The sequence below is a fragment of the Trichoderma virens genome (genome assembly GCF_000170995.1).
Source record: "Trichoderma virens Gv29-8 chromosome Unknown TRIVIscaffold_5, whole genome shotgun sequence".
NCBI lineage: Eukaryota > Fungi > Ascomycota > Sordariomycetes > Hypocreales > Hypocreaceae > Trichoderma > Trichoderma virens.
The window spans coordinates 848,191-864,281 of NW_014013744.1; the positions used below are offsets into that span (position 1 = coordinate 848,191).

Here is a 16,091-nt window from a genome sequence, read left to right on the forward strand (position 1 = left end):
GAGATTCTGGATACCTAGCACAGATCAAGTGCTGGCCAGTACTACCCTCAGAAAATAAAGCACGAGGAAATGAAGGGATGATTGTATGTTATGCATGCTTCGATCTTTGAGGTCGATGATGGCCCACTCCATCTTTGAAGCTAGGCTTCATATAGCCAAAATCCTCCAACCCATCCATCAGCAAATGGGCGGATGGTTTAGTGGTATAATTTTCCCTTAGCATGATCTGACCAACGAGTTAGACACCGCATGGGAAAGGTCCGGGGTTCGATTCCCCGTTCGTCCATAGTTGTATCTTTTTGCTGTTTTGGCATATTTTTGATAAAGACACTCATCTCTCACTCACTTTATTCATTTCACTCACTCATATACTACTCAGTACTGTCCAACCACATATGAAGTAATCATTCATTCATCGATTCGTTCAATCATATACATAAACGTCATGTAAATTACAAACATTTTAAAGACGCCTCATCTGCTCTCTCAACTATCCTTATCCCAGAACAACGAAACTTTTCCCATCCATATCAAATAATACCGGCAATCACAGCCATTACTCCTCCATAAACCCCTGCACAAACAACCCAATCCAGCGTACTTCGATCCTCCGCTAATGAATTCAACAACCCGGACTGGAGCAACGCGGCAGCTCCCCCGAGACCCACCAGAAAGACGACTGTCATACGGCCGACGAAACCTGGGATCACGGCGAAGCAGACAATAGGGGCAAGTACAATCATCGCCATGGCCAGAACAACGCGCTTAAGGGAAGAAACCTCGGTGATTTTTTGATAAGTTGAGCTACCGGCATTGGAGATTTGACTACTGGGTGGTGGAGGAAACCCTACGACACTGGATGACCGGGGCATGGGGCTGAGAGGATCGTCTTGTGGATTGCCATTTGAGCGTCGTCTGCGCCGCCCTAGATTGACGAGGTCATCAGAGGCTTCCAGAAACTGGCACTCTTCCTCTACAAGAGGGTTGATTGCGTTGAGGTAAGACCTATAGTTCACAACGTCTTGAATGCTTGGTTCAGCCATGTGGTAAGTTGTGCTGAACGAAGTGATGACTTGGTCTGCTTCCCTGTTAGATATAGCCCGACTCGACCTATGTAAAGTAGGGACACCCACTATACTGGTACAGCTTTTGCGCAATGTGACTTATGATTTCCTTCTTCTTCCAGGTCGCGTCGGTTGGGCTCATGTTTTCTTTTCGACGAGATGCTGGAAATATCCCTCCTGGAAATTTTCTTTTTTGAGTGTCCGCTGCGTCGAGGTTACGCAGCTGCTCTTCCAGTTCGATGAGCTCATCCTGCATATGCAAAAGCAGCCGGTGATGAAGCGACTCAAATCGTCGATAGATGGGTGCAAGTCTTGGTCCTGACATGCTGCCCGAGAGCTTGGCTGCTAGGAGTTCGTAGCCACTGAGCGGTAGTCCGCTGAGCTGATAGTTTGGCGGTGGCATCGGCGGAGGGAACGACGTTTGCATGGGTGATGGAATAAACACTGGCGGCGGTTCAGGGGCGGCAAAAGGCCTTTCTGGTGAACCAAATCCGTTGGGGAAGTTCCCTGGGAGAGTCTGGATTGGAGGAAAACGAGCACCCTCATTCCTGGGTGGGCCATTTGGCATCGATGGTCGCCCATTGAACGGATAGCCATGAGGCGGTCCAGGCGGTCCTGATGAACGATGTGTTAGTCATGACTTGAGAGATCAGAAGGCGTATCAAGGGCTATATACCTCTTGCTGGATCTTCAGGACCCTGCACTACATATTCCATGGGATTGGGCGATCGTCCAGGACTAGCATGTCTTTTTGAGCTCATGCGCCTGTGGTGGGCTTTTCTCGGCCGCTCCCTGACATGCGCAGTCCTTTCTTCTTCTTCTTCGAAAAAAAGACTTGGTTGTTCTCCCTCTCTATCGGCCTTTGCTGCGGCTGCTGTCAATGACGAAGGAAATGATGAGCTAGAAACCCTCGGATGTTCATCAATGCTGCCATGGCGAGAATGTGTTGCTGCCCCTTTGCCTTTATCGGTTCTCGAAGGGCTCGGACCCGCTGACTCCATCTCGACACCTGTGTCGTTGATCGTACAGAATAATATGATTACTTATACAGTTGGATGCTTGATGGCGCTTTCAATTGTGGTCTCGCGACGGCGCGGGGAAGCAGTGCGGATGATCGAATCCTCCTATCTGTCCTACCCCAAATTGCATGTCCAAATCTTGTGGGCGCAAAACGCTAGAGAGATGAAATCACATGAATTATGCCTCTCAGATGTCCGGACTGCGTGCGGATTACTGCTGGGCGACGAGGGCTGAATCGGCGCTTCCACAGTTCAGTCTGAGCGAGCCGAGACACTCCAGGATATCCGAAGGATTGCGGGCACACGCACAAAAGCGTATTTCATGTGAGTATGAGATCATCCAGAAAGTATTCCCCTTGATGGTAAATAGATGAAACAACGGCGGCTAAAATGATGCGCTTGCAAGTCTTAATTCTTATCTACCAGTCGTAGCAACGATGATAGCCCTATAGTGGCATGATTTGTGCAGCGACAGCAACCAACAACGAGAAAGAGAGGAAAACCGAGGGGGGAAAATCATTCTTCTTGATTGTTGGGGGCCAGGCTCTGTAAAATAGAGGGAAAACAAGAAGCGCTGCTTAGCCCCGATCATGCGTACAATCTTCACACACTTGTGTCAGCTCAGGCCGGATCGAGCCGGGATTGGTGGCCTTGGATTCGGGGGGTATGGCAAGAAGGCACATGGCCTGGAAGCCCTGAGTAATGGGCCACTGATTTCGTCTATGGCCAGCACAATTTGGTGCCCGACATGGACATGGGAGGCCTGCTTCGTCGAACTGCAGAGCATCTTTGCTCATAAGACAAACCGTGGGCGCTGTGTAACAGATCCTTTGCGAGGTTCGGTGTGTGATCGCTGGCTAGGCGGGGGGCGAGTACGAGTAGCTGCAAGTTGGGTTTCTGCTATCCTTTGTCTGGATTCCCATCTTGATGCTGGTTCAGATGAAAAGAAGAAGAAGGGGATCAGACCGGATACAGATGCATTCATTTAATTTATTTATTGGACGAAGCACACCCTCTTATAAGAGCAACGACTTGATTGATGGACTGAGTGGCTGCAGGTGGGTTCCGACCTGTCGGGTTTTCTAGCGGGCCGGCTCGGGGCCTCACTGCATGCGATATGGTATCTGGTCTCCACTTGAGGTTCAGTTTTGACGACTTCATAACGTGGCAAGCAAACGACGTCTATCTGGTGGCACGGCTGGCATTGGGCGAATCGTTCCTGCTGGTGGGTTAGACGACGGCATCGAGCAAACGAAATCTCTTATTTGGCACTGATTGATTGGGGCCCTTCTTGTACGCCTCATTCCAGCCTTTTTAGTCAAGGCAGTGCACGATGAGTCGCAGATCTGTCGGCGAGCTCAGCCGATATCTGCTCGAGGGCCGCATATCACAGCGAGGATGCATTAATGGCCGGCGTCTGTCATCACGAACAGTCCCTGTCTGGTCGTCTCTTCGCCCCCCATACGCTCTGCGGCAGCTCCATACACACTCTGAACCAGCGGCAGCTACAGAAGCAGCAGCAGCACCACAGCCAGCCCACGTTCCACTGCGGAAGCAACTCAAAGAGCAGGCGAAGCAGGCCAAGAAGCTGGGCAAAAAGAAGACCAAGGGCGATTCCCAAACCGTGGACGGGTGGGAGCTGACCGTCGGCATCGAGATTCATGCCCAACTCAACACATCTCGCAAGCTGTTTTCGCCGGCAGCAACCTCTTTCAACGATGAACCAAACAGCCATGTGGCACTGTTCGATGTCGCAATGCCAGGCAGCCAGCCGTTGTTTCAAAAGGAGACTCTGATTCCCGCTATTCGGGCAGCGCTGGCCCTCAACTGCGAGATACAGCCTGTCAGTCGGTTTGACAGGAAGCATTATTTCTGGTGGGACCAGCCTTCGGGATATCAGATCACGCAATTCTACGAGCCGTTTGCTAAAAAGGGACACATCACACTCCTTGCCCGCGATGGCATCTCTACAGAAGATGGTGAGAGTGTCACTGTGGGTATCAAACAAGTGCAGCTCGAACAGGACACGGCCAAGACCCTCGCACAAACGGGAAACGTTCACTGGCTGGATTTCAACCGTGTGGGTGTACCCTTGATTGAAATAATCACCGAGCCCGAGATCCATCACCCTCGCACGGCTGCTGTGCTGGTGCGCAAAATCCAGCTGCTCCTCAACACTGTAGACTCGTGCGTTTCTGGTATGGAGACGGGCGGTCTCAGAGCTGATGTCAACGTATCTGTACGAAAGACGGATGACCCTAGCAAGAAGCTTGGCACCCGTACAGAGATCAAAAACTTGAGTACTATCAAGGCTGTGGAGGATGCCATCATTGCCGAGCGGGACCGTCAAATTCGACAGCTGGAGGCAGGCGGCGTGATTGCAGGCGAGACGCGTGGCTGGACAATTGGATCCAAGGAGACCCGGCGTTTGCGTGGTAAAGAGGGTGAGGTTGATTATCGTTACATGCCTGACCCCGACCTACCGCCGCTTGTCATTGGAAACGACCTTGTGCAACGCCTGCAAACGTCACTTGCTGTTCTGCCGGACACCGAGCTTGACAAGCTGGTGAGCCATTACGGCCTCACCCCCAAGGATGCCCTCTCACTCATTACACTTGACAATGGATCGCGTGTGCAATACTTTTATCGCGTCCTAGCTTTGCTGGAGAGTAAGTTGCAGGCCGAGCCTGACATTTCGGAGCTTCCCGAAGTCAAGTCGTACTCAACATTGGCTGGAAACTGGATTCTTCACGAACTCGGCCGCCTGACGACCTACAAAGCCGGCCCGCTCGCATCGGGGGATTTGTCTTTTACCCAGCTTGGAGAGTGTGCTCAGGTGCCCGAGGAGGAATTGTCGCAGCTTCTCTACCACCTTTACCGCAAGCACATCACAGGCAAGGTAGCAAAGGAGCTTCTCATGGCGGTATACCTGGGAGAACTAGAGGGAGGAATCCTGGAAGCCATCAACAGCAACGACTTGTGGTTCAAAGAGATTTCGCAGGAAGAGTACGAGGCCCTTGCTGCTGAGGCCGCCGAGGGTGAGGACAAGGTGCTGGAAGAATTTGCCGACGAGCAAAAGTATCCCCAGGGCAAGCTCATGTATCTAGTTGGCAAGATGATGCGCCTCGGACCCACTGAGAGGATCGATCCCGCCATGGCGGAGAAGGCAATGAGGCAATGGATCGAAAGGTTCCACGGTAGGTGAAAGACGCTCTGAATGGAGGAGAAAGTTGTATTTTCTAGACAATGACACAGCAGAGGAAAAGGATTCAAACCTTCTAGAATACATTTACTATTATTTAGATCCATATAAGCTTCTTCACAGCAAAACAGGGTGGTTATCATTATAGCAATTGCTTGTGTCATATATGATGCACACATTCCTCCGCCAAAACAACCATCACCAACCACCCCACAAAAACGCTAACCGTAAACCCGCTGCTTAAAACCAACCGCAATGACAAAAGAAAAAGCTGCGTGTTGCATCAGAATCTCGATTTAGCCTAGAAGAAGCACCGGTAGAAGGTCACTGTAAATCTGCGTCATCATTGCGCTGCTCTTCATGTGGAGGCATATGTGGCGATGACATCACGACCTGGTGCCACCCCAGCTTTTCTCTCACAGTGCTTGCCTTCGTCTATTCGATTACCCTTTTTTTGCCTTTTGGCCCATCGCGTGTTTGAGCCCTTGCTTAGGTATATATATATGCAGGTAAAAAAAAAAAAAATTTACACTTTTTTACATTCCTTTCCCCTCTTCAAACAATCAAAGTACCGCAAAATTACACAGCGTCGAACTGCTCCGATATCGAAATCCATCATGTCTTTTCTTACTCGAACTATCAATGTCAGCAGAACCGCCGCGATCGTGACCCCGGTCTCACGGATCGCTGCGGTTCGGACATCACGCTCATTTACCACCTCTTTGGCGGCGCAGAGGACCGCCTCCGAAGTGGTCAAGGATGAACTGAAGCACATCGACAGGGCCGTGAGCGATAAGCTCGTCGACGGCATCAACATCGCCAGTACGTCTTGATTGCCCCCCAGTCTCTCTAAAACAAATTTCTGGTAACTAATCAATTCTTTCTTCCCACTGTGTAGCCAAGGCGGGGCACAAGGTCATGGAAACAGCCGAAGATCTTTCCAGAAGCGGCGTCTCCAGCCAAGTAGAGGGCATGGAAGCCCACGCCAAAGGCAAGGCAGAAGGCATGAAAGCAGCTGCCAAAGGCAAGGCGGAAGAGATCAAGGGAAAAGCAAAGGGGACTGCCGCCAAGGCAAAAGGCAAGGCAGACGAAACCCTAGAGGAAGTACAAAGTTTGTATGACTGATGGACGGCGACGGGGTGAAGGGTGTAGCTGAGAGATTGCACGATTGACACGAACCATTCATTATGGGAGATGAATGTGGGAACCAATCATTATCATTGTACCAGTCATTGCGAGTTTTGCTTTTGATAATTTGATGATTAGGGCTATCTTGTTGTACATTAAATGAAAAAGTTTTTCTGATGTCAGTGGTATTTGGGTATAATTGATTAAATATGTTCCCCCCCTACAATCCCAATATTATTCTCCTCTGCCATTATTATGTGCCAATTCTGATATTGCAAAGTTCATCATCAAAGGGGGGAAATACAAGTAGGTGGGTATCAAAAGTGAGGGTACAATCAATCCATACAGACAAAGCCGAACAACATTCAACTTACTCCTCGCCCCCGCCCCCCATCTGCTGAAGTTGTCGTCGGTCTTTGATCAAGTCATTTCAAGTCGCAGCACATTACTTCATCCTAACCACCAAAAGCCGAGATATTCTGAAATGCAGTACTCAATATAGCAGTGGCATGTTCCGATGTGAGCCAGTCAACAGAAATCTGCCTTATCCTGGTCCTATACCTTGTTCTTCGCCGCCTCTCTTTCTCGCCTGACTGAGGGATACGGAATCTCACCAAGCGGGAAAGTGACAAAGGTTGTGTCCTTGAGCATGAGACCTGCTGCTCCAGCATAGAATGCAAACATGGCACAGAAGACGGCAAAAGCGCCTCCGGCACGGTTCAATCTTACTGCTGCAGTGGTGTGCTCGGTCGAGACGAACTGGGCAATGCTAAGAAAGAAGAAAGACAGCGCAAGCAGGCCAAGCACCATCAAGATCGTAAAGTTTGTCTTGAGCGCCGCAACAAAGAAGATGATGGTAAGGAAGCACCATATGATGAGGAAAATACCGACAGCAAAGCTAAAGGCACGCTGGTCTCCTTGATAGGCAGCCTGGATGCCAAGAGTCGGAACGGAGAACATGGCAAAGGCAAGCCAGAAAGCCCCGTATGAGCAGTGGAGGGTACAACCAAAGGTATTGCCAAGGACAAATTCCATGACGCCAGCAACAAACTGGGCCATGCCTCCGAAGAAGACAGCCACACCGAAGACGGCTTGGTCAGGGCCGACGGTGCCCAACGGATTAGAGTTGGGGAGACTTATTGATCGAGTTTAGTGTACGCCAATGTGACGAAGAGAAAAGAATGATCTCATTCTTAGGGAACTTACCCAGCACCGCACTGGTAAAGTCCGAGCACAAAGGTAGTCAAAGCGAAACCGATCAGACCAAGAGGACCTGGGTTACCAATCTTACCAAGGGTAGGTTGGTAGACCTGGGAGATCATGGCCTGGTGAGGCCCGACCTGAGGATTCTGGGTGTTGCTGAACGGAATAAATTGTCCATATCCCGGGTACTGCTGATACTGCTGGAACTGCCCAGAGCCCATGCCATTCGTATGGTGGCCATTGGTGGGCGGCGGCGGCACGTCGGCCGCGGTTTCTTTGTTATATTGTCCATCGACGGGGTCGACACCTGGGGTAGCCATGTTTGTAAAACTCTTTTGGCCTTGTATCAATGGAGTTGTCAGATGATGACTTGGAGTAGACAAGACAGTGTCTACTTAGTACAATCGACTGAGTGTAGGTAGACAAGTAAGAGAAGAAGAGAGGAGAGAACAGGCCGTGCCTGAGGTGAGTGCATTGCCTGCCTTGTTTATATACGGGACGGCACGACTCCATCTACTCCTCGTGCCGTGCCCAATGTATTTGCTTCGTCTGCGTTCCCCTCATGTCGGGTATGTTCGGTCCTAGCCTATTTCCGTTCTCCCGAATGGTTTGGTGATGTTTGTTGGTATGGAGCTTGCTCCCCCTCTCGCGTCGCGCCTTTAGGCGAACGTCTCGATGCCACAGAAGCTCGTCCAAGCAGGTAGTGATCAGCTACTCAATGCAGCCATCGGAGGTCAAACTCCACGGCCGGGGTTCAGACATGCCGTCTTATTACTAGGTTGGGTTGGTTTGATGGAGTAAAACACTGGCTTCCTCAGCGCCGAATGATATACGAAGCTATCTCCGCAGCCCAAGTGTCAACGATCGTGTGACTCGACCCCGGACTAGAGGCCGGAACTCTCGGGACACGGTCGAGGGGCGATGCTAGTGACGGCCGTGATTCGCAGGACTGTCGATACTTTTAACACCGGCAGCAAATCGAGCCTTACAGAGATAGCTTCTTGAGCTCCACCAGAGCTCCGGCAAATGGCAGCAGGGGCTAGTCCAGAGCTAAGAGTGCCGAGGCGTCGACATGGGGTGGTGGCAGTTGGTTGGAGAGCCGGGCAAGGAGACTTGTGGCGCCAATAGTGAATTCCATGGATCTTTTCTGGGTCTGGGGCCCCGCCTCGAAGCATCACGGCCTGCGGTTTGATCTCATCATGATGTGCCAGCCCAGCGACCAATGGCGACAGGATTGGATCAGACGTGGCGCTCCAGCACATGGCCCCTCGTTGGAGAAGCATGGCTCAGAGGTATGAGGGGCTTGGAGGGGCTTGGAGAGGCCCAATTGAGGACGTGGATTGGCTCGAGTTGGACACGACCAGCTTTCCTTTCTCGGCCAACCGGGGCCGTGACAGTAGTAAGCACAATTGCCGATTTTTGTTGTCGATGCTAGCTTTGAAAAAGTTTAAGCTGCGACAGGCATCGGATTTAGAGGGCATCTCACGCACAAGTCGGGCAAATGCCCGCAGAAAGACCGAGTAGACACACGAGGCTGAAGTTTTTGGTGAGACCGGGGCAATGGAGATGAGAATCTCGGCTTAACCAGCTGCCGGTGTTGCGCGGTCAAATGGCAATGGAGAGAAACTTTTTCTTGTGCTCGTGTTGCTGTTTCTTTGGAGAAGGAAAAGTTAATTGATGGTGTTCTGATTTTCTTTTCACATCACCTGACGGCGGGAGCATCATGTATCATGTATCATGTATATTGTACCATTTTATACTAACCTCCACATTTATCAGAATTGACGCCTCTGGCTTGCGGATATGAGAAAGATACAAAGGAGGAAATTAAATTAATTTAAATTAGATAGGAACGTGTAGGAGACACAGTGTTTGAATAGATGAAAAACTACTCGCTCAATGGTTTATTGTCTGGGCAAGATGAGACCAAACGGTGTTACTGTATCAGCCGGTTGGTGTTGCAGCACGGACGGCTGCGTGGTATCATGATTGAGTCCACAACAAGCCGAAATCCTCCATTGAGGTAGAATGCAGGAAGAATTGGTTTTATCATTTTTCTAGCTTTAGAGAAATTCGATAAATTCGTTGCATACACATAAATTGCGTTGTGACTGGTATACTCTTGTGTGTACCTATGTAGATACAGTTGTGCGGGATGGGAAATGAAGCGGCAGACGACAAACAAACTGGCACAAGTATCTCGCCCTCTGCATCAACTTTCCCAAAACGCGTGGTAATGGGCTGCATTGGATTCTCCCTTGTGAATCATTTAAGCTCGTAAGATTCCTATCTCTATGGTTGTCTATTATTCTCTCATGTAGCAATGTTGGCTTCCCCTTTTGCACTCTCCCATCATACAAGTGTATATCAAACAACACCAAACACCCCATCTCGCACGGGAAGACACAAATACTCAAAACTACCTCCCGAGTCTCCAAATCCCCTGAGAATGATTTATTCATTACACAGTTCCGCTACTCGTGGCACTCAATCACCTCGGCAACCAGCAACTCCCACAGCCCTGATTCACCAGCTTTGACCCTTTTCCGCTGCCAGCTGTCCACCACTTGTCACTCCCGCATTTTCCATCCAGCTTCTGCCTGCACAAAGAAAAATAGAACCAAATTAAAGACGCGTTTACTGATTTCTTCACCAGCACAATTGTGGAGCTGCAGCTATTTACCTTCATCCTGAATTTCCTCCCTCTCCTTCTTTTTCTTCCCCCGTCACCATCTCGCAACTCCACAAGCAAACCACATTCACAACACTTTCAAGGTATTTATTTTCCATTAATTTCTGACACAAAACGTATTGTATCCTCGGATAAGGCATCGTTTTGATATCTGCTAGCAACTCGGTCATCCGTCCGAGGCATCATCGCCATCGCGAGCCTTGTCTCTCCAAATTCAAGCACGCGATGCTAAACAAACACATCCAATAATCTTCCCGGCCTTAGTGCCTTTCTGCTAACAATTTAATTCCAGATAACATCCATCATCACCAATACTAGCATTCTTCCCCTCAACAGCCGTTGCAATGGCCGCGCCCAAGATGACCATGGCTCTCGCCAGCCTCCTCCTTTCCGGCGTGTTTGCCGTTACTCCGTACTGTGAGTCTCTCCCCCTTTCACTCATGACAATCGATAGCCTCAAATTGATCGTACAATGTCTAACTCTTCTTTAGCGGATAGCCAGTCCACTGTGACTGCCGAGCCTCAGCAGATTGGTACCACCACTTCCAACGGTTCGTTCTACTCCCTCCCTAACCGTAATCTTCAAATCACTAACCCAGCCTAGGTATCCTCATGTATTCCATGAATTACTGCACCATCGTCGAGAGCACTCAGTGCCAAGTCTCTCTCTCCACTGCTACCAACGCGGTTCCTGAGTCCTCTGCCGGCTACTCTGCCTCTGTCGATTCGACCACTCAGGCTGTGTCCGCAGTTGGACAGACCGTCATCTCTAGCGGCGAGCCTGCCCCGACTACCGTCTGGTCTGATAGTGCTCCTGGTGCTCCTCAGCCCACTGCTACCGTCGTTTCGGTCACTGACAGCCTTGGCAGCCCAGCTCTGGAGACTGACTCTGTCCTTGCTGCCACTGGCTCTACTGCCATCACTAGCGGCATGCCTATGGCCACGGGCTCTGCCACTGGCAAGCAGCAGACCAACTCGACTTCGGTCATGAGCCATGACAGCCCTTCTGGCAGCATGACGGCCCCTTCTGCCCCAGACCACACCAGCGCTGGAGTGGCTCTCAAGGCCATCTCCGGCCTGGCCTTCGGCACTCTCGCCATGGTTATGACTTTTTTCATGTAACTGATCAACTTTGTTTACTACTGAAGAGCTGCAATGTTTTTAGCAGGCTCGTCATATACGTAGCATTTTCGATGGAAATCGGCAGTTAGGACAGGTTGCGAGGTAAAACCTGGATTTTCGCGTTTGGGAAATTTTCAATGGCATCACCGTATGATAGGCGAACAGGAATAGATTTGCTCTAAATTCCTTTAAATTATACCTACTCCAAAGCTTTCTAGCAGTGGGATAAAAAAAAGACGTTCACGCGTGAATGCTGCATTTCTGCTTCGTCTCTTCTTCGTGCCATCAAGCCTCTAACAGTTTGGCATCGTCACTCACATTAATATCTAACTAAGAGCATCAAGATTCCTCAAACAATAATTAGTCACCAAATCTTCTATCTCCCATACTTAGACAATGAACTATGAACAAACCCCAGGATATATAAAACGAAACGCCCAATGTACATACATACACTTCTAAGCCTCGGTTGGGTGACAGATTGGGCAGCCTCCTCTCACCTTGTCCCTCAACAGCCTCGCCTTCATGACCTTCATACCAACTGAATAGCGCCCTCCCTCCTCTGGCCCATTTCCAAGATCAACATCGACTTGTTTGCCTTTATGCAGCATTTCAAGCAAATGGCTCACGTGGAACGCATGCCCACACACGAATCCCATCAATGCTTCCATCTCGTACTCTGTGAATGTCTCGAGACACTTGGCGCATTGCCCAGGCTTCGGCACGCCTTCAGATTTCTCGTCCTCAGCGGTTTCCAACTCGTCAGCAGAAGAGACTTCGAATTTGATACCCTTGCGTTGCCCCGTTCGAAGCTCACTCTGAGCTGTCGCAACTTCACTTCGCAAAACTGTTGCTACACCCCAGCTGATGCTGTGCTGAAGCTCATGCTCCTTCATCATATGAATAAGGCCTTCTCGTAGACCTTGAATTTCGAGACCCTCCGGTATTCGACGAACCAAAGTGATTGGATTTATGGTCGTGCCGACTTGCTCAAGGAGCGCCCGGATGAAACTTGGCTTGTCCATGCTATAGTTCAGCAAGTCCTCCCACAAATCAGGATCGTCTTGCTCCTTCGCGAAATCGATTGCCTTATTGACATCATTTAACCGGTCTATGATGAGGTACAGTGCACGCTTCATTTGACCAGTCTTGGAATATAGATATACCAACTCGTCATAGTATGAATGCTGCTCACACTCTTGGACGGCCTAATTCACAAATAGCGTTAGCAAATATCAAACAAAGTTAGGATAGAGGAGAGTTAAAAACTATACCTTTTCAAATCCATAAGAAGTCGACGTCTTCAAAAATTCCATGAGGAGCGGTCTATCATATGTGGCAAATAAGCGAACGGCCAGGTCCGCAAAGTTATCCACTAAAGATTGACTGTCCAAAATCAACCGTTCAAGATTCTCTCCAATGTGCTCTGCGATTCCTTGACCCTTCCATAATCCACGTAAGTAGAAAAACAGGTACAACTGCAGATTTCTTGCTTGTAGCTGCTCTACGACAACTTCAGGCCGTACAAGGCCGTGTTGAGCCTCATCAACCAGCAGAGTAATTGCTTCGGTGGTTGCCGCAACCAGCTCTTGCTCGTCCATATACTTGAGTCGTTCTGGAGACACTCGTAGTCCAATGAACGCAGGAATGTCGTCTGCTACGGCGTCCGCAAGATGGTAATCACCAATCAATCGGAATGCCGAGTCTGCATCTTGGAGTCTGATATAGCACCTGAGCGCATCGCGATGTCGACCACCAGCTTCGTACAGCTTGGCCAAGCTTTCCACAACGATTTTCCAATCCCGACCTCTTTCGCCATCTTCGACGCTATTCTCACGCACATCGCGATACTTGAGCTGATTCTCAAGTGTCGTCGTGATGGCAGGGATATCGAAGAGGTCGGTTGGCCATATGTCTAATAATTCTCTGAAACGAGGCTTGTTGTTCTGTATATAATGTCCCAAAAGCACCTCGTATATGGTCGTTGGCAATGGCGGCTTCATAGGCTTTGTTGGCATGTGTTTGGTGATTTCGTCAAACTTGTTGGCACCTGCAAAGGTCCAAACCCATTTTTCCCAGCGATCGGGAGTTGTAAGAACCTTGCCACAGACTTGACCAGCCATTTCCCAGTCACCGTCATCAATCACTTCCCGTATCCACAACTCACCAACCCGTCTCTTTTCCTTCTCTACAGCCGAGTACATATTTCTTTGAGTGGTATCTGCCACAGATTCGTCATCGAAGAAATCATCGGCCCCGGCCGGGTGTTTGGACGGCGTAGGAGGCATCGCCGGATCAGTGACGCCATCGAATGACTCGGCCAAGATTTCAGGGTTTTCGTCAAGAAGTTCCCATGCCTGTCGGTACTGCTCACGCTCCAACAGCCATGTGAGATGATCAGAAAGATCTCGCTTGGTGGCCAAGACGCAGTCGTAGGGACTATGAAGGAATATTTTGACCCCTGGTTTGGACAGTGTCGGGTGTACAGTGGGAATTCTGGCTCTGATAGGGCTGGATCGTATGGTGCCTGCAATGCTTCCAGCTTTAGAAACAGAAGCGCCATCATCGCCACTGCCTCCGCTGATGATACTGGCGCCAGAGCTGAACAGGGATCTTGGATTGACCGCAACATTCCACATTTCCGACCCAATACCGGCAAGCGCCTCCAAAGCGCTCCTCGTTGAGGCTACTACAGAGGCAGCGTTCCGTGCGGGTAGGAGACACATATGATAGTCAGCAGCAGATAGCCTATCGACACGATTAATGGTGAGGCTGTGCCGATCTACCTCAGCCTGAGACTTGAGGTCAATTAACCTCAGCTCGGGAGGCAGAGCGTTTGAACGCTGTCGTTGACTATGCTGTTGTTCAATGTCCGCAGATGATGTCGAATGCTTCGATTTATGCTTGCTAGATGCGTCCCGTGTATGTGATGGACCGGACCTATCGTCTGCTGCGATATCGCCTTCATCTTCTGGAGAGTTGAACGCTAACACTAGCAATTGATTCTGGGCATACAGAGATATTCCAGAAATAATGCAATCTATATGAAGACTAGATAGCTGTCAATACCGTACCGGTCAAAACTATGTAGGGACAGAAGGGGATCACTTACATCTTGGCTATTTCAGCGCGCGCAATGGTCTTTTCGCCAGCCTGTCTACCATGTCCGATGCCTCCTGGGTGGACATGGATAATCCACATCGTTCCTCCCCAGCCGACAAGAAGCCTTTCAAAAGTTTTCGTGCTTGACACGCTAGATGAAGAAGCAGCAGGATCGTGAGAGCTCTCTGACTCGTCACTTTCGACCGCCTTCTCATCAATCCACTCGGCGCGACCTTTCCAAACACCAGCCATCGTTTCCCATTCGCTGGTGTGTGGCCTGTCAACATGACCAATCCTTTTCCAAGCATCTTCGATCTCTGTGTTATCGAGATGAAGCTTAGATCTCATGATCTTGGTACCGTGCTCGTTGAGCCATGCCACGTATTTTCCAGAGAGAGACCATTTGATGGTATTGATCGTACCTTCACCAGAGTGAAGCACCGTGTCTTTGCCCCCGCTGTTCTTGACGCCTATGGTAGAAAGCCAGTCAGATGCCACGGCGGCCGCAGTACCGACTGTAGTGGAGGTACTCCGACCCGGGCCACCGCCTACAGTGAGAATGAGCTGCCCTGCCCGCCCACCAGATAAATATGTTCGATCTGACTTGTAGTCCGGTGACAAGGCGACTGCTTGAACCGGTCTGGCGAAGTTTCGAAGTTGAACATCCTTCAGGTCGACCAAAGACTGCACACAGACATTGCCATCCATTGACGATGTAGCGATATAGATTTCATTCGACGGTATTCTGGGCACTTGTGGGATCTCTCTCATCCTTTTCGATGCTGCTGAGGGAGACGTTTCAGATGGTCTTGCTGGCGGCACAATTTGCTGAATCATCTCGGCTTTTTCGTCTGGAAGGGGGGGAGGAAATGGTGATATCGATATGGCAGTGACGGAGGCTGAGTGCGCATGATATACGCGTAGAGTGTTGAATCCAGGCAATTGGATAACGTGCTGGACCGCTAATTAGCCACAAGCTGTGAGTTGGTCTTGGAGGAGTTACTTACGATATTGCCATTATGCGTACCGACAATCTGCATGTGTTTGATCAGCAAAACTCGTATAGAAGACGTTGGTAGTTGATCTATACCATCTTGTCGCCCGCGACGAGACAGGCGCTGGTCGCATCTCCATTGCGATAGACTGCGCCGAGGTGCTGGGTTAGCCTCGTTGATTTCAACAGCGGCTCCTCATCGTCTTCCTCTTCCTCCTCGTCCTCCTCTTCCTCCTCTTCGTCTTCATCATCATCGTCTTCCTCTTCTTCATCATCTCCATCTTCTTCCTCTTCCTCGTCTTTATCGTCATCGTCATCGTTCTTTTCGCTCTCTACCTTAGTGCTAGGCTCGCCATCTTCGTCACCGCCATCTTCCCCAGTCGCATCTCCCCCAGCGCTCTTCTCCGCCCCTTCAGTCGGCCCGTCCTCCGACGTCTCATCGTTTAACGATCCTGTAGAGAGGGATTGCGCATTGCCTCTGTCTTCCGTCTCGTTGGCTGCCGTGGAGCTGTCGCTGGGCTCGGGTATTGGCAGAACTTCGCGAAGCTCTGACTGCTGAGACGAC

General features: G+C 50.1%; 6 protein-coding genes across 6 annotated transcripts; 3 read left to right on the top strand and 3 right to left on the bottom strand.

Annotated features, from left to right (window-relative positions):
- Nucleotides 1-530: 530 nt before the first annotated feature.
- On the bottom strand, nucleotides 531-1,780 carry TRIVIDRAFT_220749 (uncharacterized protein; the record flags this gene model as incomplete). Its single annotated transcript, XM_014102231.1, has 3 exons — nucleotides 531-1,078; nucleotides 1,134-1,679; nucleotides 1,741-1,780. 3 exons carry the CDS (start codon nucleotides 1,778-1,780, stop codon nucleotides 531-533), a joined length of 1,134 nt encoding a protein of 377 aa, XP_013957706.1.
- Nucleotides 1,781-3,416: 1,636 nt separating this feature from the next.
- On the top strand, nucleotides 3,417-5,288 carry TRIVIDRAFT_36586 (uncharacterized protein; the record flags this gene model as incomplete). Its single annotated transcript, XM_014102232.1, has 1 exon — nucleotides 3,417-5,288. The coding sequence occupies one exon, from the start codon at nucleotides 3,417-3,419 to the stop codon at nucleotides 5,286-5,288; it is 1,872 nt and encodes a 623-aa protein (XP_013957707.1).
- Nucleotides 5,289-5,902: 614 nt separating this feature from the next.
- TRIVIDRAFT_208821 (uncharacterized protein) lies at nucleotides 5,903-6,635 on the top strand (the record flags this gene model as incomplete). Its single annotated transcript, XM_014102233.1, has 2 exons — nucleotides 5,903-6,107; nucleotides 6,184-6,635. The coding sequence occupies 2 exons, from the start codon at nucleotides 5,903-5,905 to the stop codon at nucleotides 6,408-6,410; spliced, it is 432 nt and encodes a 143-aa protein (XP_013957708.1).
- Nucleotides 6,636-6,968: 333 nt separating this feature from the next.
- On the bottom strand, nucleotides 6,969-7,936 carry TRIVIDRAFT_220752 (uncharacterized protein; the record flags this gene model as incomplete). Its single annotated transcript, XM_014102234.1, has 2 exons — nucleotides 6,969-7,548; nucleotides 7,620-7,936. The coding sequence occupies 2 exons, from the start codon at nucleotides 7,934-7,936 to the stop codon at nucleotides 6,969-6,971; spliced, it is 897 nt and encodes a 298-aa protein (XP_013957709.1).
- Nucleotides 7,937-10,652: 2,716 nt separating this feature from the next.
- On the top strand, nucleotides 10,653-11,430 carry TRIVIDRAFT_220753 (uncharacterized protein; the record flags this gene model as incomplete). The annotated part of the gene is made up of 3 exons (XM_014102235.1): nucleotides 10,653-10,725; nucleotides 10,800-10,859; nucleotides 10,913-11,430. The coding sequence occupies 3 exons, from the start codon at nucleotides 10,653-10,655 to the stop codon at nucleotides 11,428-11,430; spliced, it is 651 nt and encodes a 216-aa protein (XP_013957710.1).
- A 464-nt stretch (nucleotides 11,431-11,894) lies between these two features.
- On the bottom strand, nucleotides 11,895-15,835 carry TRIVIDRAFT_132337 (uncharacterized protein; the record flags this gene model as incomplete). Its single annotated transcript, XM_014102236.1, has 5 exons — nucleotides 11,895-12,638; nucleotides 12,705-14,481; nucleotides 14,543-15,486; nucleotides 15,507-15,566; nucleotides 15,623-15,835. Coding segments are annotated over 5 exons (3,738 nt in total), but the record flags the coding sequence as incomplete, so codon positions are not given.
- Nucleotides 15,836-16,091: the final 256 nt, after the last annotated feature.